The sequence below is a fragment of the Podarcis cretensis genome, assembly GCF_951804945.1.
Source record: "Podarcis cretensis genome assembly, chromosome: 8".
NCBI classification, from domain to species: Eukaryota; Metazoa; Chordata; class Lepidosauria; order Squamata; family Lacertidae; genus Podarcis; species Podarcis cretensis.
The window spans coordinates 59597969-59620613 of NC_137177.1; the positions used below are offsets into that span (position 1 = coordinate 59597969).

General features: G+C 43.7%; 1 protein-coding gene across 1 annotated transcript; it reads right to left on the minus strand.

Moving 5' to 3' along the window:
- Window positions 1-5566: 5566 nt before the first annotated feature.
- Window positions 5567-22295, minus strand: HEATR3 (HEAT repeat containing 3). The gene is made up of 15 exons (XM_079988789.1): window positions 21960-22295; window positions 20459-20631; window positions 19175-19262; window positions 18487-18599; window positions 17825-17934; window positions 16731-16871; window positions 15827-16107; window positions 14338-14428; window positions 13990-14141; window positions 12316-12398; window positions 11183-11319; window positions 9937-10025; window positions 9468-9611; window positions 9186-9362; window positions 5567-6440 (listed from the first exon to the last, which is right to left on the minus strand). The coding sequence occupies exons 1-15, from the start codon at window positions 22278-22280 to the stop codon at window positions 6327-6329; spliced, it is 2214 nt and encodes a 737-aa protein (XP_079844915.1). The 5' UTR covers window positions 22281-22295; the 3' UTR covers window positions 5567-6326.
- Between the last annotated feature and the right edge of the window lie 350 nt (window positions 22296-22645).

The window sequence follows — 22645 nt, forward strand, 5'->3', positions numbered from 1 at the left end:
CCAATTGGTTTTTCATACCATGCCTCCTCTGTGGAACTTGTGAAGTACCGTAATACTAAAGATAGTCACTTTGACAATGAGTAGAGCGCATTGTTCAGCTCTCTAATTACCTACTAATGCTACGCTTCTCCAACACATATAGGATTAGATAACAGTTTGCCAAATTCACATTCCCAGGTCCTGACAGCTGCCCCAATTTTGTTTTAAATTTAAGGACTTGGTCAAGACAGAACAATAAGCAAGCCTGACAAAATCATTTAATTAAATGGGAAATAATCTTACAGCTGCAGCTCAGTAGCAAAGCATCCCAGCTTCAATGCCCAGCATCTTCAGGTAGGGCTGGGAAACATTCATCCTGGAGAGCTGCCATCAGTATAGACAATACTGAGCAACATGGACCAATATAAAGCCACTTTCTATCTTCCATCTGGAAACAATGATTTGTCTCTGGTAATAAGAGACTAATTTTGCAAAATTCAATAAAATGAGACTAATTTGTGTTAAAAGTGCACCATTTCCTCCTTTAGTCTCTTTTTTACAATCCCAAGCAGGTAAGGAAAGCAAGCTTTATTGAACTCTTTCTGTCTGTAGTATTGGACTAACAGGCTATATTCAGCGTGGGTCAACCGCACTGCAGGCTTGTCTTACAACGTTGCTTCCAGAAATACATAGACCATAGCACCTTTTACTTTCCAGCTTTATCTTCCGATTCCCTCCCCTCCCCCGGCTTCTTTCAATCTGTAGATTGGCTTATAACCATTATGCCTTTTTCTGACTTACACAGTGGCTCCAACTTTCTCCACCTTTCTTTGCTTTTTAATTCACTTTCTAGAATATGGTCATCCTTAAACTCACTGCCATTAGAGTGATCCTTCCTTTTTCAGAAACTTGATTGTTTCTTCATGTTGTGCTTTGGTTATCTTCTCTTTCTGCTCTTATCCATGAGTTTTCCTCCCAGATTTATTAATCATGTTCACATATTTTGTAGTATACAAAATCTTTGCTATTATTCACAAATGTGAAAGAAGTGTGTAGCCCAGACTAGATGGCAGTGAAAGAATGAGACTTACTATGGGAACATCCATTGAGATTACTTCTTGGTCCCCACAAATATATTTTAAATGTTAAATGGGCACCCCTTTCCCACTATCACAAGGTCAGGTTCAAAAAAGGGACTTCTGCGGGTCCCTTTTTTGAACCATTATTTCAACATGAGAAATGTGTGTTATATAAACACACACACACTTATTACCGGTAAATGCTGGGAGGGGACAGCCAAAGAGCTGAGGTCAGCAATACAGCATGCAAGTAAGTGAAGACAGTGGTGGTAGATGTATTAGCAAACTGGTAGATGTATTAGATAACCAGATAAACTGTCTGGTTGACTAAAGGGATAGTCCTTTTCAAGTGCAAACTTCTATAGTTGCTAATGTGTTTCAGAACACATTTGTTTGAGACCTCCAGGTATAGGGCGGTATATAAATTCAATAAAAATTAATAATAATAATGTTGTTCAACATAGTATTCGGGGCCTGAACTAGTTTCTGCAGGTCAGCTATTTCAGGCCTTTAAAAGCATACTAAGTGCTAAATATGTGGGTGTCCTTTCTGGAGAACACCTTGCTACCACTTCCTCCACAAACAAAAGTTCATCAAAACCATTAGCAAAAATAATTCACAGAATCTTAATCACTATGAAGCCACATAAACGAAGAAATAGTTTGTCAAGTTGAAAATATTTTAACGAGTAACAAAAAATGTTACGCTATTTACTTGTAGCTTGTGCCCCTCTATCACTCAAATGCATTCTGCACTTGACAGGGATGGGGAACCTGTGGCCCTCTAGATATTGCTAGACTAGAACACCCATCAACTCCAGCCAGCATGGCCAATGGTCAGGGATGATGGGAACTTTAGTTCAACAACATATAGAAGGCCACGCTCCCCTTCACTGAGCTAGACCAGGCTTCCTCAACCTCGGCCCTCCAGAAGTTTTTGGCCTACAACTCCCATGATCCCTAGCTAGCAGGACCAGTGGTCAGGGATGATGGGAATTGTAGTCTCAAAACATCTGGAGGGCCAAGGTTGAGAGTCAGTGTGGTGTAGTGGTTAAGAGCGGTAGTGTCATAATCTGGGGAACCGGGTTCGTGTCTCCGCTCCTCCACATGCAGCTGCTGGGTGACCTTGGGCCAGTCACACTTCTCTGAAGTCTCTCAGCCCCACTCACCTCACAGAGTGTTTGTTGTGGGGGAGGAAGGGAAAGGAGAATGTTAGCCGCTTTGAGACTCCTGAAGGGGAGTGAAAGGCGGGATATCAAATCCAAACTCTTCTTCAAGCCTGAGCTAGACCATACCACCTACAGTGGCGTGCCTGGCAGCAATCTAATCTGGCATTTGCAGAAATTGTAGATAGCTATGAAGAAAACTGCACCCATAAAGAATGGTCAAACACCCAAATTTTGGGAATTTGTTTTACAGATGGGGGGCAGGGAAACACTTATTGCCAAAGACATCACATGACAATTGTAAGGTGAATCCCACAACCCAAGGCATTAGTGTTGCTCAGTAGCAAAAGACAAATATATTCCACTAGAAGCACTGACCTTTTTTGTCTTGCCTAAACTGAGCATCCAAACCCTTCACTCAGCAAGGCATATCATCTGGTCTGATCAAAATAAGAATCTGAGGTGAGAGTTATTACTATTTGGATACTATAACATTTTCTTTCTCTCTCTCTCATACATACACACTTCGCTGAATAAAAAGGAATCTGAAGTACAGTCCTATGGAGATTCCCAGGGAACCTGCCCCAACAATAACATCAAATTGCTTCAAAGCAATTTGTTGTTATTCTGTCTCTCACAGCTACAATAAACCTACCATTAAAATTATGGACTGGTCATTTCTTCGTCGGAGGGCAAACGGGCAAAAGGTAGTGAAGCAACAAACACAGGTCTCAATTAACTGGGTAAGGGAGATTGCTTTGTTTTCATTCGAGTTTCCTCATTCCGATTGTATATTAAAAAATGTTTTGTTTCGCTTACCAATGGCTCACAGAGATTTTCCATCTCTGAATGCATGATTAAAATTGCTTTGAGCAGATGGTGTGTAAAAATGTACTAAGTGGAAGCTTGATTTCTAAATGTGTAGCACCTCCCACCAAAACAATGCAGGAAATTAGCCAGCAGCAGGTACTGTTTATATTGTGTTTGTATTTAGCAACATGAAAGTGCTATCAGCCTGAACAATATGAAGAGACAGAGGCATGGCCTCTGTAAATCCTCAGCATGAGATTCTCTTATCCCAGAAAAGTTGATGCTGAGATTTTCAGAGCAACAAGTTCCAGGTGGCGCCTTCACGCTACCTACAGCTCTGTCTGATATTGTCAACAGACACCGCTTGCAACTTTTCCTCCTTTCTCATCACACCATGGCAAAACCCAAAAGGTTTAAGAGAAGGAAAGCAGAGAAAGCAAACACTTAACAATCACCGCCAAGAATTTTCTCTGTGATTCCTGCCACCCTCATGCAGAACTAGCAATGTGTTTGTGGAGAGAAAATGTGCCTATGAAAGCGGGGCTAAGGTGGTCAGTTTATCATGTCTTTAGAGGTACGGTTTATTTCCTAGATCTGGAGTCGTGTGATTATTGTCGTCAGCCAGGGATATAAACACAAATCAGAAATTCCCCATTACTACAGGGCTTCAGCATTTCCAATATTTTACGTATTTTGTGTGATTGCAATTCATGTCATGCCCCTCCACCCCCACAACTTAAGACAAATACTTAACAGTTCTGAATCACTTTTCAAATAAAATACTATTCAGTTAAAACTTGGTTTACTAAACAGAATCGTTCCAACTTTCCAACTTGTAATCTCCACAATATATATTTTACTAGAACTGCAAATACTTTAAAAATACTTATTTATATGCATCCGAGTTTAGTGCAAAAACAGAGATATGTATATGATGTGGCTCATTTACCCACCCATTTGAAACATCACCAGACACTGATCAAATAGCCTTTTTTCTCTATCCAACAATACACAATTTTTAAAAAAGAAAAACCCTCACAGATTTTTGGGCAGGGGAGATATTAAGAAACAAAATATAGTGTATTTTCTTGGCTTCTGTATATTACCCTAGTATACCGTATTTTTCCGTGTATAAGACTAGGTTCCCCCCCTAAAAAATAATGTCCAAAATTTGGGGGTGTCTTATACACAGGGGCCATCTCCTCCCATTTTCTTAAATCGGAGTCCCCAAAAATAGGCGTTGTCTTATACATGGGGGCGTCTTATAGACGGAAAAATACGGTATATAACAGTTTCAAGGTGATATGACAACAGTCTATGCTACAAATGGTAAAGGAATAATATGCTGAGGATTCTTCTGCTGTGTTGCTCAGGAAGCCTTCTGCAAGTTGACACCTTAGAAGACCTATGTGTACAATCCTTTGCTGTATGGGGGGTGAAGTGCAGAGGATCCAGGTGACTGATACACCAGGGCACAGCCACCCAAAACCTCAATTCACCTGATCACATGTGGCATCCTGCTTGCAGGCATCCCCATGGAACCTGGTTGGACATTTTAGGAACAGGATTCTGGAGCAGATGGGCCTTTGATCTGACCCAGCAGGGCTCTTCGGATGTTCACACATGCATGCTGCACACCTGTCAGGAGCCAGCAGAACTGCGTCACAGAATGAGACCTGTGCTAGTTGATGCCTTGGTAGAAGAGGCAGCTTTAAAGCTGGGCACCCTGTGAGCTGGGTAAGGCAGGAAGAATGCCAGCACAGCATATTCTCTTTCCTGGAGCTTCCATGCCCTCCCGTCCACAAACGGAGGCCAGAATTATACTCCAACTAATATATTGTTGTATGAGCTTCTGAAGGAAATACCCTTTTTCATCTGATGCTGCTGGAAGTAGTCACTTGCCTACGAAAGCCGACATTCTACATACACATATTTATGGTAACAAAAGGTGCCGCACGACTCTATTGCTCAACATGGCTAACCTGCTGCTTTCTGTTAATGCCTGCTTTCAATCCACTTAATCGACTTGAAGGAAATCTCGAGCTGGTTTTGCGCTATCTATATTTTCCCAACTGTTCAGCAAACACATTTCAAGGTGACAGGTGTGGGTGACTTTGCAGAGTGACAACAGTCACACCTGTTGTAGCTGCTCAACAGTAGCAGTCAATAGCAATCTATCATTTATATAGCCCAGGCTGGAAAAATCCCAAGCAAGGCGCTGCCTAGAAAAGGAGATGCTGGAAATATTTTTCCAATCTTGCGTACAGCTGGCACCTATAGGATCAAAACTGGTACTTAGGGAGGGCTCCCCCACCTGCTAGTCTGAGCCTGATACATATGGCAAAGAGTATATTACAGGTTGAAAGAATCTTGGTATGTTTTTGCAGTACAGTTAGCTAATACGTAGTTGGCACAAAGCCACCCCTAGGATAAAGCCACTTGGGTCTAATCCACAAGAATATTAAGTGTATTAAAGCAGATCAACTTAAAAGCAAATATTGGTTTTTCAGGGAATTATACCCTCAGAGCAATCTATAAAAGCATACCTTTTTAATAGTCTTCCAGCATAAATTAAATTCACATTTCCTTTGCAGAACAATGCTTTTGTACATGGAAGGCATGTATATTTCCACACAATGAAAATAAAATCCAGAGATTTCAAGCCAGTACCAACGTAATAGTCTAGATTTTTTAACCATGGTTAAGAGAGTGGGAGTACTCCACAGGCTTGCATGCTCCCTCACTTCCCTTTTAATGTCTGCACCAATGTTAACATTAACCATGATTCTATCAAATCAGAGCTGGCAGCCATGGTTAGAAGTTGGTGTGCAAACTCCAGTTTGAGCTAACCATGGCCCAACACTACCCACAGATTATCTCTGAAAAGTGGGGCAGGGAGAAACGCCATGTGTAGATGAAATAGGGAGAGTGGAAGGAAAGCAAGATCTTCCCAATCTAATGATGGCTGGAAGACTAGGAATATTACATTACGCCTTCAGCAGAGCTTACTCCTAAAATCTGATGCTGGTTCTTGAGAGACTGATGGGTGACATATACTTTTTTCCAGTATTTAAGGGCACATTCTGGCTACTGTCAACACTGAATCAAAAGCAAATGGTGCGGCACTTACGGATGCTGAATCCAGTTTTAACGGCTCCGTAACTCCACAATTTCTTAACTCTCCTCCTGCCACCAATCACTGCAATGCGCTATATAAAAATCCCAAACTAAAGTATTTAACAAACAATAATAAAAATATAGCTTTACAGTCTTTTTTTTCTATTCAAAAATTATTATTTTCTCTCCAATTTCTCTTGATAGGCAATGAATCTTCTTAAGTTCAGTTTCACATTGTCAAGCACACATAATTGATCTGAGCTGTACTGTCCTTTCCCTTCTTTCCGCATCTGCAATTCAAAAGGGGGGGAAAAGACAGATGTATTATGCTGAAATTCTACAAGAGAGGAATCCTAAACCATCCAAAAACAAACAAACAAACAAACAAACAAACAAACAAACAAACACCCACAGTCCTCCTCTGCAAAAGGAGATGCTGTATGCAGTCCTTTCAAAACCAGGGCATTGATGTCTCTTGCCCAAGGTAACAAGTTGGAGTGGATGGCAAGAATAACTAAATTATCTTCACTCACTCAGATATCATAAGCTTAAAATGGGCAGTGCTCCACCAACAGGGATTTAGTTATTTATTAAAAAAATTTCTATTCAGCTATTCATAAAAAAATCGGAGCAGTTTACAACAATTATACATAGAACCATGCAGCAAAAAGTTAAAAATCAGAAAGCAGCTATTATGGAAAGATGTATTCTCAATTGCCTGTATAAATCTGACAGAACAGAAACGTTTCCAGCAGGCATTTAGAAGTCGGAAGAGAAGGCGCCTGCTGAATCTCTAGTGACAAAGTGTTCCACAGGACTGGGCTGATGACACTAAAGCAGAGCTTTCCAAACTTTCCACGTTGGTGATACACTTTTTAGACATGTATCATTTCACAAGACAGTAATTCAGTTTTACTAGCAAACCAGAGGTTAAAATCAACCCTTTTCTAGCCCCAGGAGGAGCACAGGGAGCATTTGTGTGACGCGCCAACACACTAACGTGTTGCGACACACAATTTAGTAAGCTCTGCACTAAAGGCTTGGTTTCTTGTTACGGTCAAATGAGCCTCACCAACACAGGGAATGTCCAACAATGCTCCCTGCAGATGATCTCAGTGATCAAGGTGGGCTATAAAACCATGGAATAAATAATAATTATAATCCTGGTGAGCACTCCCTCCCTCTGATAATTCAACACTTTAGGTGGTATCCAATGCTAGTCCTACTCAGCAGAGACCTACTGAAGTTAACACACATGATTTACTTTCATTAGTTGAAGTTGGTCTAATCTCAGTACCTCTTAGGGGGCTACAACCCAAGCGGCAGACTCACACGTGTACAATGCTCAAATATCAGGGCCAGCTCCAGGTTTGAGGAGGCCCATAGTAGAAGGCCCTCTGTTGGGTCCCCTCCTAATCAATGGAGCTCTTCTGTGTAGGTGAGTCTTAGTGGAATCATCTGATGTCACCATCAGCAGACAGCACTGGGCAGCTGAAAGTCGCCTTTTAAAAATTTTCCATAATGCCCTAGTGTAGGCATTATGGGAAATTAAAACGACAGCTTTTAAACCAAGCTGGTCACTGCTGATTACAGTAGCTGATTGTGGGTGGGTTTTTGTTTCTGCTTCAAGAAGGGCTCAGGACAGGCACCAGAGTTGCGCCTACAGGGATGCTGAGGCCTCAACAGCTGTTGTGTGCTGATCCTAGGGCTTGCTTGCTACTTTTGTCATGGATAACTTGCAACCAAGGCCACAACCACACCATCCATTCAAAAGCCACTCTTATACCACTTTAAACAGTCATGGTTTCCCTCAAAGAACCCTGGGAACTGTAGTTTGTTCAGGGTCTCCTAGCAACTCTCCATACCCTTAAACAAGCTACAATTTCCAGGAATCTTTGTGGGGGCTGATGGTTTGAATTGGTATGTTGCTGCTTTGAATAGATGGTTTAGATGTGAACTGAATGTGTGAACTCCCACCACTGATTAGGCCGTTGTCGATTGATAGGAAAGGTCTGGAAGTGCTGGCTGATGTGTGCTAGCTCATTCACACATGCGCCAGTCTTTACTTGACCTTAAGAACATAAGAAGAGCCTGCTGGATTAGGCCAATGGCTCATCTGGTCCAGAGTTCTGTTCTCACAATGGCCACCCAGATGCCTAAGGATAACTTGCAAGCAGGACCCGAGCACAAGAATACTCTCCGCTCCTGTTGCTCCCAGCAACTAGTATTCAGAAGCGACTCCCTCCGCCCCAGTGATGAACACATAGGTGTTCACTCAACCCCTTAGTCCTTTCTCTTCCTTGGAGAACCCACACTAGCACACTTTGACTCAGGAGACTAGGAAATGACTAAGCAGCATCTGCCTCCCAGGCTGGCAGACAAGCTCCTTCCTTGTGTTCCAGAGCAACATGTTCTCTGGGGCTGGCAGGTACAGCACTGCAATTATTTCTCAGACGATGCCTTTGCATTAACCCCTCAAAACCTAAAATTCAATCCCCACAAAAAGCCAAATTCTCCGAGATTCCAAACAGCTAGCACTGGCCTGACCTAATAAAAACCACCTGGTCATATTTACTAAACTCTGTTCAGCTGTGACAGAAGCACACACATTATCTGAGTAAAGCTAGGCAAGCTTGTCTTAACAGCAACATGACACTGAAGAAGGACAGACCCAAAGAACGGCTCTTATGAGATGCCGACACGGAGCTGGGTCAGGTCTATGACGACAGACAGGGCTCAACAAAAAGAGAAGGGGGGAAACCAAACACCTTCCTTTCTCACCACTAGCATTCTAACACTTCTAACATTGACTTGCCTCCAACTTTGGGGAGATATTATTGAACCAATGAGGACTAGAAACTTGCTCTCCCCTTTTTTTCCCTCAACAAGAATTTTTTTTTTTTAAAGGTATTCAATATGAATCTTGGATGCAACTGCGGTAAAGAAAAGTTTTCCCAACTGGTGGCATTAGTGAAGTCACAAACCATATTAGTGTTTCAAGTACTTCCCTCTCACAGTGAATAAAATAGGCTTACCCGCGATTTGAAAACTGGCTGGAATTCCTTAAGTGCATATAACAACTTTATTTGCTCTCCTGCCTTTTCGGCTTCTTTACCGTCAGCGAACACATCAAAGAGGGCATCCAGAGCTTCCCCCACTACCACAAGGGAAGGATCCTTCGTTGCAACGTCAAGGAGGAATTTCCCAATCATCTGAAATGACACAGAAACAGGTACCCCCAAAATCACTACAGATCTTACAAGCAGTAATGTCATTGCCAGAAGTGAGAGATAGGTATTTCCATACAGAAGTTTTACCTTTAGTGTTTCTGCTGTGTCTTCCACCTTGGCCAGCACACTGCCAGCAATTCCTAGAATGCTAACCACGTTTACTCGGACACTAACATTGGTATTCTGAATACCGGCTTCACATAAAGTCATCAGCTGCTCAGGAGACATGCTCTGTTTAAAAGAATAAAAATTGGGACTGGTGAGGGGAAGAGATAAAACACTCAGCATCCAAGTTGTTTAAAAGCAAATGCCAAAGAACATTTTTTTAATTCAAGTGTTTAAGAGATCAAACATATAAAAGTGGAGGGCTAGCACCTCAGGCTACTTACAAACAGGTTGCACAGAAGCAACGGATATAGACAAAAAGCACTCTGTACATGTTTGGAGACACTGGCTGCATGTTAGGAGAACAACCTTTCCATACTTCTCCTTCACCCAGTTTTCTCAGTTTATCCCACTTCTGGCACCTCCACCCCTGGGAAAAAAGCTGTCTCACCTGAGATATATTATTAGACGCTAGTGTTTGCAAAAGGGCTCGTAAGGCGCTGGTTACGGCTTCCAGGAACTCCATTTCCTTTGAAAATTCTGCACAAAAGGAAAAAAATCCCAATCAAGTTGTTCAGGGCTTGAAACCCAAGAAGTTACACATGCTTACATAGAGGCAAATTTCATTGAGATAAACACATATGGTGTCTGGGGAAATGTTGGTGATTCTCAACACTCTTTAATTATTTTGAGTAGTGCCCCACATTACAGAGGTTCAGCATTTGTCTACACACTTTTGCCATCCCCACCTCATCGCAATCTCGTCCCCAAATTACCCACCAGCTCTACTTCAAAGGACAACCATTTGCCAAGGTCTTCAAGAAACTATGCCTAATCAACATTGGCTATAGTTATCAATGACTCATTGATAAAAGACTTTCAGCTGGGTTTGTGGTGCTCTAAGGCAGCCAGCTAGTGTTTTAAGTTTACGCTCCACAAGTTTAAATAAGGCGGTTTTGTTGTTGTTGTTGTTTAGTCGTGCCCGACTCTTCGTGACCCCATGGACCAGAGAACGCCAGGCACAGGAGGCTTAGAACACCTCAAATATGGGTGTTGATGGAGAACGTCAGTAAGAGAGATCCACTGCCCCATGTCCTGCTCATGGCCTTGCCACTGTGGGAAACAAGAGTTGGGCCTTTGGACTTCTCCTGTAGGGGTCTTCTTCTGTTCTGTTGTCCCCAGGCTGCGTAACTCCCTGCCCCAGGACATCTGTGTGGCTTCCTCCTTGATAGTGTCCAGACTTCAACAGGACTCTGATCTGGCTGCCATCGAGTATGTCCTCGCTCTCGGTTTTCCTCCAGAATTGTTTGCCTACTGTGTTATGCTGTTTTTAGGGTGTATGTCTATGATTCTTAATTGTACTTTTCTTGCTTCTTTCACTTCTCATATTCATTTTATTGTACGGCCATTTGTATTCCAGTTTTAAGTGTTCTTCACAGATACATCATGGACTGCTAGAATGAAGCTTCAAAGACCACAGTTTGAGAAACCCTGCTGTCAATAAATAAATAAAAACCCATACTGCCCACATGTAAACCAGAACGATGTAAGGAAATACAATAAAAGTGGGATGCTGGTAGCAACTGTGAACAGCAGTGGGATCTGGGGTGGGGGAAGGAGAAGCAAAAGGAGAGAAATATGAAGGGAAAGGGCAGAGATTTGCTGAGGTAGCCATGACCGTAGCACATGAAACATACCTGGCTGAGAAAATATTAACTGGGACAGGTGCTGGGAGAGCGATTGAAGCACTGAAGCACCCCCAAGACATTCCACATCAGACACCAACAAAATGCTGTGGAGACAGGTCAAGGCTCTATACTGGACCATGTTCAACCTGTAAGAAAATTGAACATTCAGCACAGCCCCTAATCAAGAGCCATAAAGCAGAGAAGAGGAACACCAACAATACAACCCCCCGTCAAAAGAATGGATCTTCCAGCCCCCATTTTCCTAGGGGTCATATGGCTATGTGCTCCATCATAGATTGCCAGCCTTTTTGAGCCAGTGGAAATTTGTGGGTGTTAGCCACAAAATGCTTCCTGTAGAGGTATGGGAAATGACAAAATGGCTGCCGGGGGGAGCCATGTCCTAACACGAAATGACTGCCATTGAGGTATGGCATAATGGGTGCCACATCTAAAATAGAAGAGAAAGAGAGAGACATGACTGTCCCTTCAGGGAAAATGCTGTACTCAAATCACAGGGGGCTCTGGAAACCCCTCCTCTATTCAGAACAGATGGGAGGAAGGGTGCCCAACCCCAGCCTCCACTGAAATGTGGGCATGCTTAAAGGGATGCGTTCAAAGTAGGAAAGGGTGAGACAGTGCAAATAAGAAATGAGCAAAAGAGCAGCCCCTTATATATTGCCAATGTCCTGCATTCCGTGCAGTGGAACCAAGCCTGTGGAACTCCATCCCAATTGAGATTAGACAGGCACCTTTCTTGCTGAACTTTCTTGCTGAACATAATTTTCTTGTTCCAAAAAAACACCTCAAATGTTTTCAAAGGGTTGTGGGGTGGGGGGGGGAGGGGAGGAAAAATTAACTGAAGTGCAGCAATACAGATCACTGAAACAGCTTTATTAGTATGTCCTTGTATATATAAAAACGTGATAATCATGAACTAGGCAAGTGCTCAGATGTTCAAGTGACAGTTCTTAAATAACAAAAGTGCTCTTGTCTTAATGGAAAAGAATAAAGCCCCGTTTAGTCCCAGTTCTTTTTTTCAATAGCAGTGAGCCTGGATCCCATTGGAAACCCCACAAATGAGGAGACACATTGCTTTCCTAATAATATGACTGGAAACATAACGAAAGTGAATTAATTCCTACTTTTTAATAAGTGGCTTCCAAGCTGGACTGTGCATGCAGACATCAATAGCAACACTGTTGGGAAACCCAGTTTTTTCAAGTATCTAGGAAAAGAAAAAAGCTGTTATGCTTCACCACCACCAAGTACGAAATTCAAATTCCTAAGAACACCAGTTTTCCTTAAAAAACAAACGATGTTTCTAGTCCTTATGGCTGCATAGAAGTGCATGGGCAACAGTTTTAATGGCAGGATAAATTATGCAAAATATGCAATTTTTCTTGCTTTGCATAATTTGTAATTCATACAGATTGTGGAATTGAGCATTTCTTGCTTTGATGCAGAATTTCAGTGCTTTACTGCCTTGATAATCTTCACAACAGTTATGTTAGTATCCTTGACTTCAGGAGGTAAAAAGGTAAAGGTACCCCTGCCCGTACGAGCCAGTCTTGACAGACTCTAGGGTTGTGCGCCCATCTCACTTAAGAGGCCGGGAGCCAGCGCTGTCCGCAGACACTTCTGGGTCACGTGGCCAGCGTGACAAAGCTGCATCTGGTGAGCCAGCGCAGCACACGGAAACGCCGTTTACCTTCCCGCCAGTAAGCGGTCCCTATTTATCTACTTGCACCCGGAGGTGCTTTCGAACTGCTAGGTTGGCAGGCGCTGGGACCGAGCAACGGGAGCGCACCCCGCCGCAGGGATTCGAACCGCCGACCTTTCGATCGGCAAGCCCTAGGTGCTGAGGTTTTTACCCACAGCGCCACCTGCGTCCCTGACTTCAGGAAGGAAGAGGTAAAAGAAAGTTCTTTCTTTTAAGAAAGGAACTTCAGGAAGGAACAGGTAAAAGAAAGTTCTTTTTTGCACAGCACATAGTTAATCAACGGAATACCTGCAGGAAGCAGTAATGGCTACCAATTTTGATAGCTCTAAAAGGCAAATTCATGGAGGAAAAGGCTATGCTGTGCCTCTACAGATGGAAGCAGTAATGCTTCTGAACACCAGTTGCTGGAAAGCACCAGAGGAGAGAGTGCTCTTGTGCTCATATTCTGTTTGTAGGTTTCCCACAGGTATCTGGTTGGCCACTGTGCGAACAAGATGATGGACTACAATCATATAACTGTAGTTGGAAGGGACCCCAACTGCCATCTAGTCCAATCCCCCCCCCCCCGCATTGCAGGAATCAAAACTAAAGAATGCCTGACAGATGGCCAGCCAAACTCTGCTTAAAAACATCCAGTGAAAAGTACCCAAATGAAGGTGAGTTTTACCACCAGAAAGTCCTTCCTCATGTTTAGTCAGAATCTCCTTCCTTGTAATTCAAATTCTTTGGTGTGGGCATTACCCTGTGGAACTGCAGAAAACCGGCCATGCCTCCAATCCAGGATACTTCCTTGCATTTCCCTTCCAACAGCCAGCCACTATTTTGCAGCCACCGTTGGGTTTTCTTTTTTTTGGAGGCGGGAAGTCCCACCCCAAAAGGGATTTTGTCTTCCTAATACCTACTTTACCAAAAGATACATAGGTAGACTTCTTTCTGTGAAAAGTGAACAACTCCACATCCCAGTATCACAGAAGCACTTTTCCAGAAATGCAATTCAAAGGCCATATCTGGAAACACAGAACTTAACTGGTCTCATGATCATCTGGACCCTGACACACAGGTGTTGGGGGGAGGGGAGGGAAGAGGAGGACTCTACCTTCTTGGGAACAAGGTGGTTCCGAAGTGCTGTGTGCAGCTCAGCCGAAAGGCACAGGGGTGACAGAAGCTTCCCACCTTCGTTGTAGTTGTCCATAAAGGCATCACTTTCATCGCTACTGGATAACTCTTCCCATTCGTCATCGGAGGGGTCTGAAAACATGCAGTTCTGGCATTTAAAAAAATTTCAACGGGATCATTTGTTCAATAACTTTTTTAAGTGGTATGATACTGCTTTAAATGTATAGTGCAGCCAGGGCCAAAGATAGTGGGTTTTTTGTTGTTGTTTCTACAAGAGGAAGGAAACAGAAGCCCAGATACCACCTGAGCAAGAGGGCAACAGAAATACCTTCATTGCAGCACATGTTAACAATGATTTCCAGGGCTGTCTGCTGAGCTAAGAGTAAAGCTGCCACCTGCTTCACCTCCTGCTTACTGCCCTACAAAGCAAATAACACAATAAATATTTGATATACCAGGTCATGCTATTTGTCCATTTGTTTTATTTATTTAAAGGCATTTCTAAACAACTTTTGTAAAAAAATTAATAAATCTCTACATGGTGTACGCTGTGTACAGTATAAAAACGATATCCATTAGCACAAAAATGCCACCTAAAACCAGTAAAAATAGCATAAAAACAAATAAAACAGCCTGATTCAGAGGTAACTGAGAAATAAGAGCCTCAAATCGCCGGATGGTTGCTTCCAGTGGCCGTGTGTGTGTGTGTGTTTGTGTGTGTATTAAACAACACTCAGGATAGAATAATGCCCAGCACCACTCCATAGTACGACTGCCAAGGGGCGGACACATAATCCCCTCAATGCTAGGCAACACCACACCACACATTTAAAGTGTCATGATACCACTTTAAACAATCATGGCTTCCCTTCAAAGAATTCTGGGAGCTGTAGTTTAATGGGACCTCTCCCATTTCCATCCCAGAGCTACAATTCCCAGAGTTCCCTGTGAAGAGGGACTGAATGTTAAACAATTCCGTTAATTGCAGCTCTGGAAGGGGAGTAGAGGCCACCCAACAACCATCAACACCCGTACCATACTACATCTCCCATAATTCTTTGGAGGAAGCCATGACTATTTAAAGTGGTATCATGGCACTTTAAATGTATGGTGTGCATATGGCCCTAATCTTGGAACCCAGACCCGTAGGAAGGAGCGATACCAGTGCAACACAGTGCCACCAACTCACATGTCTCAAAGACAATGACCCTATCTGGCACTAGGTTGCCTGCCTCCAAGCTTAGCCAACATGGGGCCTATCAGATGCAGTTAGACTACAGCTCCCATCAGCCCCAGGCAGTATGGCCGATTTACTTATTTTATGTGCTCCTTCGTATTTCCTTAAGCAGTTTACAAATTCTACCCCCAAAAAAAGAACCAATATAAGAAACACAATACAAATCCCACATTCAGCAGCAAACTGTACTACCAATCACCATCATCTTAACAATTAGCCTGCATTTTAAGTGATGTGAATAAATAAACCTTTCAACAATGAACACAAAGAACTGCCAGAAAAGCAAACTGTGTACAAATGATACATAGAAATGCTATATAATTACAATTTACAAATTTCAGAAATATTACCCACAAAGCATGTAATATTACCAAAAAAAGCACTTAATAGAATCACCAAATTGGCTGAGGTTGATGATGCTTTTAAAAAAATTATTACCATCCTTCACCCTACTCAGTTCCTTTAGAAAAGTGAAACACCCCCACCCCCAGCACCCAAACAGTACTGGTTTAGTATGTGTTTTTTTCCAGCAGAGAGTGTCTGGTTTGCAACATCTAGGGCTAAGATCAGCCACACTTACAGGAAGTAGATCTGAAATGTCACTTTCTTGTTTGGTGGCTCCTTTAGGAGTTTCCTCCATCTCCTCATCATTATTAAGTATTGAGAGGTCCCCATCGCCCAGATTTCCCTCAGCCTCTGGTTCAGCTGAGCTTTTCAACCTTTCCACTTCCACTTCCTTCATCTGAATAATCATCTCACCAGCATCAATGGCTAAGCACTCTGAGAAAATCTTCAGGATGGCATTCATGGTGCTTGCCTGGCTACCAGATGGCAGGGTGTTCCTTATATTCCAAGTGACACCTTAAACAAGAAAGAGATTAACATAGATAAAAGCTATAAACCCTGGTTATAGTATCTGCGGAGCAAATAAAGTGCAAGTGCTCCTCCATGAAAAACAACTCCTTGCATGTAGATAATCACCCAGGAGAAGAGTACTAGGCTAGCTATCTTCCTGACATTCTAATTTTCTTGATGCGGGGTGTTCCCACATTGGAGAATATCCAAAACACTTGCAATTTCCCCACCTGCCAGAAGGCACTCAAGTCCACGAACAGCTGCTATCACATCATTCTGATGAATATGCAGATCAGGAAAGATAAAGATGAGGTACAAACATTGTATCTGCCCTTAGGTGAACTGGAACCCAAATCCTTGAAAGTGCCTCCACCCGTACCTTATGACCTGAAATCTGGGATGAGAGGCCCTGCTTGTGATCGCATTGGTAGGAATGGCTCCAAGACAGGGCCTTCTTTGTGGTGGGACCCCAGCTATGGAACTCCCAGGGAAAATCAGGCAGTCCTCCTCTTTAATGGCATTCAGGAGAAGGGAGAGCAGATGTGACTATCATGAAGGGACCCTGCACTTCTGAATTTCCCATTACGCTACTGCCACAAGACAGTACTCATTACCCAGTTGAAACCTACCTGCCACCAGAGTCCGTAAAAGAATGTCCTCCATGCCTTTCTCTGATGATAATAAGATCATTTCCAGAACTTGGTGTGCAGAAGAATCAAAGGACGACAGCAGGTCTGGATTATCTTCTGTCACAGCCTGTAAACATGATGCTGTGGAGATAGAAGAAAGCATTTAAACTGAGACTGCAATTCCAAGATGTCACTCATTAAAACACATCTGTCAAGATAACCTTACCCATATATGCCCACTCAACCAATTCAATCTGTGGAGCTGTCACTTTTACAAGTGCCATACAGCATTATTTCTGCAAATAATTCTGTAAAGAAATTGATCCTTCAGTGAGGCAGCAGCTACACTCCCTGCCCAATGACATAAGGCAGCTGCTTTCTCTGTACTGTTTCTGGAGCCTCCTAAAATATTTTGTTTGATTGTTTGTCTGTTTAGGTAAGACTTACATGTATTTTAATATACCATATTATTTCATTATGTATATTTTTAAGCTGTTGATTTTATTTATATTGGGGGGAATTAGCTTAACTTGTTTTTGCCTTTTGAGTTCCATCAGTAATTTTAATATTTGCATTTTATATTTCATGTCTACTGCTTAAAGGTTTGTAACAATTAAGCAGTATACAAATGCTGCTAAAGAAGAAATAAAACAGTATGAGTTTCTTCAGCTGCAACAGGTTTCTGCCAACCACAGCTCTACCTGTGGAACTGGAATTCAATACAGTGGTACCTTGGGTTAAGAACTTAATTTGTTCTGGAGGTCCGTTCTTAACCTGAAACTGTTCTTAACCTGAGGTACCACTTTAGCTAATGGGGCCTCCCACTGCAGCTGTGCCGCGGCAGTGCGATTTCTGTTCTCATCCTGAGGTAAAGTTCTTAACTCGAGGTACTACTTCTGGGTTAGCAGAGTCTGTAATCCGAAGTGTTTGTAACCTGAGGTACCACTGTACCAGCTTGCTGAGAGGCTCTGGAGGATGTGTTTGCCCAGAAACCCCAGAATCAGTGGACCTGAGAGAGTTTCATATCTGCAAGAGACACCTGACAGAGGCTCTCTGCGGCTGAAAACCTCCCATAAACATGTCCCTTTACTCACCCACTGCGATAGCCAAGTCCACGTTTTTGCGAAATCTCTTCAGATACTGGAGCACAACATCCAAACAACCTTGTTTGTTGAATATAGAGACCGCTGTACTGTTACATTCGCTAACAAAGACACAAAAGGATCTTTAGCAAACCAGCTTGGCAAGCACATTGAAAACTTAATTTTTAAAAATATATATGTTTCTTTGATCCTGGAACAAAGAAAGCAATGTAAGGCTAAACCACATTTTAGCATTGCAAGGAAATACCAGTGTGTACGCTCCGTCTTCACCTCATGACCTCTTTTAAAGCCATGTAGGTAGGTGGCCATCACTGCTTCCTGAGGGAGTGCCATAGCTCAACCACCATGCGCAGTCTGCCCCCCACCAACCAACCTTCCACCTGCCTTCTTATTTACGAAGAGTGCAGGGGGTGGCCATGCCTGTCAGTTTCTCCTTGGTCTTGGCGTTGCGCCTTTGTAGTACTCAGCAGGGGACAAGGATGGATACAAAACTAGAATTAGCTGCCTCTGCCTCTCACTGGTTCTGGCTCTGCCTACTGTGGGTCTCCTTGCTTTCCACTGCACCAATCTCAGTGAGCAGCAGCCGCCACGGCCAGTGGGGCCATCAAAATTGGACCCAGCTCCGACACCAAGTATTTCAAGATGGCACTCACCAGACATTCCAGAGGAGGTTCACAGCCTCGTTGGCAATATCTTCCATACAGTTCTTGTGTGTATCTTTGATTTCCTTCAGAGAGCCGTTGCTCTCCTCAAGTCCTGCTCGACACTGCATTGCAAGATGGGTTACAAAGAGGAGGGTGTAAAAGCAGAACAAATCAGACCAAACAGCTAGTGGCAAGAAGGCATTTGAGCCATGTTCACACCACACATTTAAAAGCACTATAGTACCACATTCCTGAGGTAGTTTAACAGCCAATCCTGGGCACCCTGGAAAGTATAGCTCTGGGAGGGGAATAGGGGCTTCCTAACAACTCTCAGCACCCGTAACAAACTCCAGCTCCCAGAATCCTTTGTGGAAAGCCGTGACTGTTTAAAGTAGTATCACAGCACATGGTGTATATAATTTTAGATATATAATTTTGTGATGTTAAGTTGTTTTAAACCAGGGGTCAGCAACCTAAGGCCCACGGGTCATTTGACCAGCCCACGAGCGGCGCCTGAATTGAGTTGCCTGCTCGCACGCTGTGCTAAACTGGATGCTGGACTAGATGGGCACTCCTTGGTCAGTGCCATATGAAAGCAGCCTAAGGCTGCCTAGTGAGTTAATGGCGGAGGTAGGATTTGAAATGGGAGCTTCCTGGCTCACTGCTCAGTTCTTTCACCACCATGCTGGCTACATACCTCTTTCAACAAAGCTACAAGAGGAGTCATGATATCTTTAGTGACCATGTCGTCACAGACGTCGAATCCTCCACAAGCACTGAGATTTCTGTAACACAGCCAAAAACTTTGAGTTCAGATTCTTGTTAAAATAAGTTATAACAGATTAAGGTTTATCATCATCATCATCATCTGTAGCAACAACAATATATAATCAGAGAAATTTCACCTAAAACAAGAACCAAAAGTTTTGAATAACAGATGCATACATTGTCACTTGGGTGGTACAAAACATTTGGAAATAAAATAGTATTCTAATAATTAAACTTCGGCAAACTATGCTGCTGCTGTTAGTCTCTTGGACCTCTGCAAAGTAACAGAAAATCTGGTTCTCGCTATCAGGCAAGTGGGATCTGCAACAAAATACTGCAGTGTCTAATGTTTATTCAGGGTACCTGCCCCTCCATTACATCCCTGCCCCCATATTGTCGGCATTCTGTCCACAATGCACTCAGTCTCACTGGGTCATTTTGGGAAGTTTTTTTCCTGAGGTTCTCTGCCCAAAGAGTTTATTTTGCTCTTCTACAAAAACCTAGGGGTTCCTCCTACATTGCTTGTACCTCCCCTTTATCCACGAATGCTACTCTTTTAGTTACAGTGCTCGTAGTCTGTATATTTGAAACAGAATGATAATAAACAGGGGAGGATAAGGAACAGGGAAGCGAGATGGGGAAAGGATGGGCTTATGAGCTTGTCACTGGGCATGGAGACTATTTGCCTCAAAGCAACAACTGCTGTGATCTGGTACTCTATCTACCACAGGCTACAATGGTTTCTGTCCGGGGGACATATTGGTATAACCAGACCAATCAGTGCAAGCAATACTGAGCTAGATGGACCAATGGTCTGACTCAGCAGAAGGCATATTCTATGTTCCTAAGGGGTGTACTCTTTACACTTCGTGGAATTTGCCTATGAAATGTATCGCCACTTAGATGGCTTTTAAAAAAAAAGGATTATACAGATTCATCAACCGCTAACAGCCATCACTAAATGGAGCCTCATTGTTCAGGGGTAGTATATCACAAAATATCATGTGCTGAGGACAACAGCAGGGAAAGGCTCATTATCTCCATTCCCTGATTTGGCTGCTTTCTGTAGTGTGACTGAAAAAGACATGGTCTTATGCATTTAAGTGGGGGGGGGGCAGATGCTCATGAATTCTCAGCACCCACCACCCACATGCCCTCCTGAGCATGCTTCAAAACACTGCTTTCTTCCAGCTTGCCACCATTTGTAACTCACCGAAGAGCTCCTGCCGCTGTCTCTCGAACTGCCAAACTCTTATCAAGCAGCATGGGACCCAAACACCGGACAACATCCCTCTGCAGAAAAGCTGGGATTGTTTGTTTCTGCTGCAATAGTTTGGAGATGCTGGCACAGGCAAATTCTCGCATGTCAGCACTGGGGTGTTGAAGCTAGAAAGAGGCACACAGAGGGAGGTTAGAACACCACAGGGTGGGAGACACCGACAGATTTTATTTATTTATTTATTTTCTATACTGCCCTTCATTCAGGGGTCCCAGGGCAGTTTACAATATAAAAGCTCAAAAATACACACCATAGTGACAAACAAAAACAATAACCCCCCCACACAGAGCGTTTAAAAAGCCATGAATTATTTGATTAGCCAAAGGCCTGGGAGAAGAGGAATATTTTTGCCTGGTGCCTAAGGATATGGAAGGAAGGCACCAGGCGAGCCTCCCTGGGGAGAGCATTCCACAAATGGGGAGCGACAGCAGAAAAGGCCCGTTCTCATGTTGCTGCCCTCCAGACCTATCATGGAGAAGGCACATGAAGAAGGGCCTCAGCTGAGGATCGCAGGGTCTGGGTCAGTTCATGAGAAGAGGTGGACTTTGACGAATTGCAGCCCTGAGGTGTTTAAGGCTTCATAGGTCAAAATCAGCGATTTGAATCGGGTCTGGAAACTTATTGACGGCCTGTGCAGTCGGGCTAGGACTGGTGTTATATGCTCAAACCATCTTGCTCTGGTGAGCAACCTGGCTGTTGAATTCTACATGAGCTGAAGTTTCCGAACCATCTTTAGAGGCAGCTCTACCTATAATGATTTGCAGTAATATAACCTCATGAGATGAGAAGACTCCCTGTAAAAGACCCTGGTGCTAGGAAAGATTGAGGGCACATGGAGAAGGGGACGAAAGAGGACGAGATGGTTGGACAGCCTAACATGAATTTGACCAAACTGTGGGAGGCAGTGGAAGACAGGAGTGCCTGGCCTGCTCTGCTCCATGGGGTCACAAAGAGTCAGACACAACTAAACAACAACAATAACATAACCTAGAGATTAACAGAGCATAGACAACAGAATAAAGCACTTATTCTTTGCAGTAACAACAAAGCACCCTAAGAAAAGGTAGGTTGAAGACCGATCTGTCTTGTTCCTCGTGGTTCGTAGTTGAACCCTATATCTGCCTTTATCAAGAGCTTGCTCTCTTATAGGGCACGAGCAAGCGATCACATTTCAGCTTCACGCCTTTTATCAGAAGCTTCACTCGCTGATTTCTCGGGGGGGGGGGAGCAGGCCAGGTCAGTTGGCAACCTCCATTCAGGCTCCCTTGGAGCGCGCGCAGGAGCAGACCAGGTCGAATCTTTCCTGGTAAGTTGGCAACCCGAGTTGAAACCCCTTGGCGGGCGATTATGCATGCAGGCGGTTTGCTTTCGCTACCGGGCTCGGAGAGGGAAGGAGGCGGAATCCGGTTTCTCCCTCCTCCCTCCCCGCTCTTACTTTTTCCAGCAACTCCGCGGCAGGGGATCCTGCTCCGGCCTCCCCGTCTTGCACGCTCAGGGTCCCCGCTGGAGAAAACGGCTCGTGGCGGAACCGCTTGGTCTTGCTTTTGCCCATGATCTTTGCAAACCCTGGACGCTTCCACGGCAAGGAAAGCGAGGAGAGGAACCGGGGCGTGTTGGCCTGGCCTTCACCCCCACGTGTGCGGCTCCGGCGCAGGCGCCGCTGCTGCTGCTTCCCCGGGAAACGTCCGCCCCGGATGCGCTTGCACTGGGGGCCGGGCTGCAGCCAGAAGCAGCTGGGAGACGGAGGGAGAAGCATCTCAGCTAGAATAAGCTGGGAAAAGCCTTTCCACCCAGCTCATCCAGCTGTGTGCTTAACTCCGCAGCACGCTGGTTGGAGTTGAGAGGGGCTTGCTCCCAAGTAAGTACTGTACTGTATGCAAAGATTTGCAAATATACAGCACCAGCCGCTTCTACGTAGCTACGTAATCATTTCAGGGATGTTGAAATATTATGTCGCAGTTCAAGGTGGCTTTGTTATTATTATTTGTTACTACTATTACTTAATTACTTTAATTAATTAATAATTAATTTTGTATACTGTCCTTCGCCTGAAGATCGCAGGGCTGTTCACAGTATAAAAAACGAGAACACAAAATACATAACCAAAACCAAAGCAATAAC

Coding starts and splice junctions, on each gene's coding strand:
- HEATR3 (XM_079988789.1), bottom strand. CDS start 22,280: ATGCTTCTCCCTCCGTCTCCCAGCTGCTTCTGGCTGCAGCCCGGCCCC. Junction 14,429..15,826: donor ACATTTCAGATCTACTTCCT/GTAAGTGTGGCT, acceptor TTTGCTTTGTAG/GGCAGTAAGCAGGAGGTGAA. Junction 6,441..9,185: donor AGCCAGTTTTCAAATCGCGG/GTAAGCCTATTT, acceptor TTTGAATTGCAG/ATGCGGAAAGAAGGGAAAGG.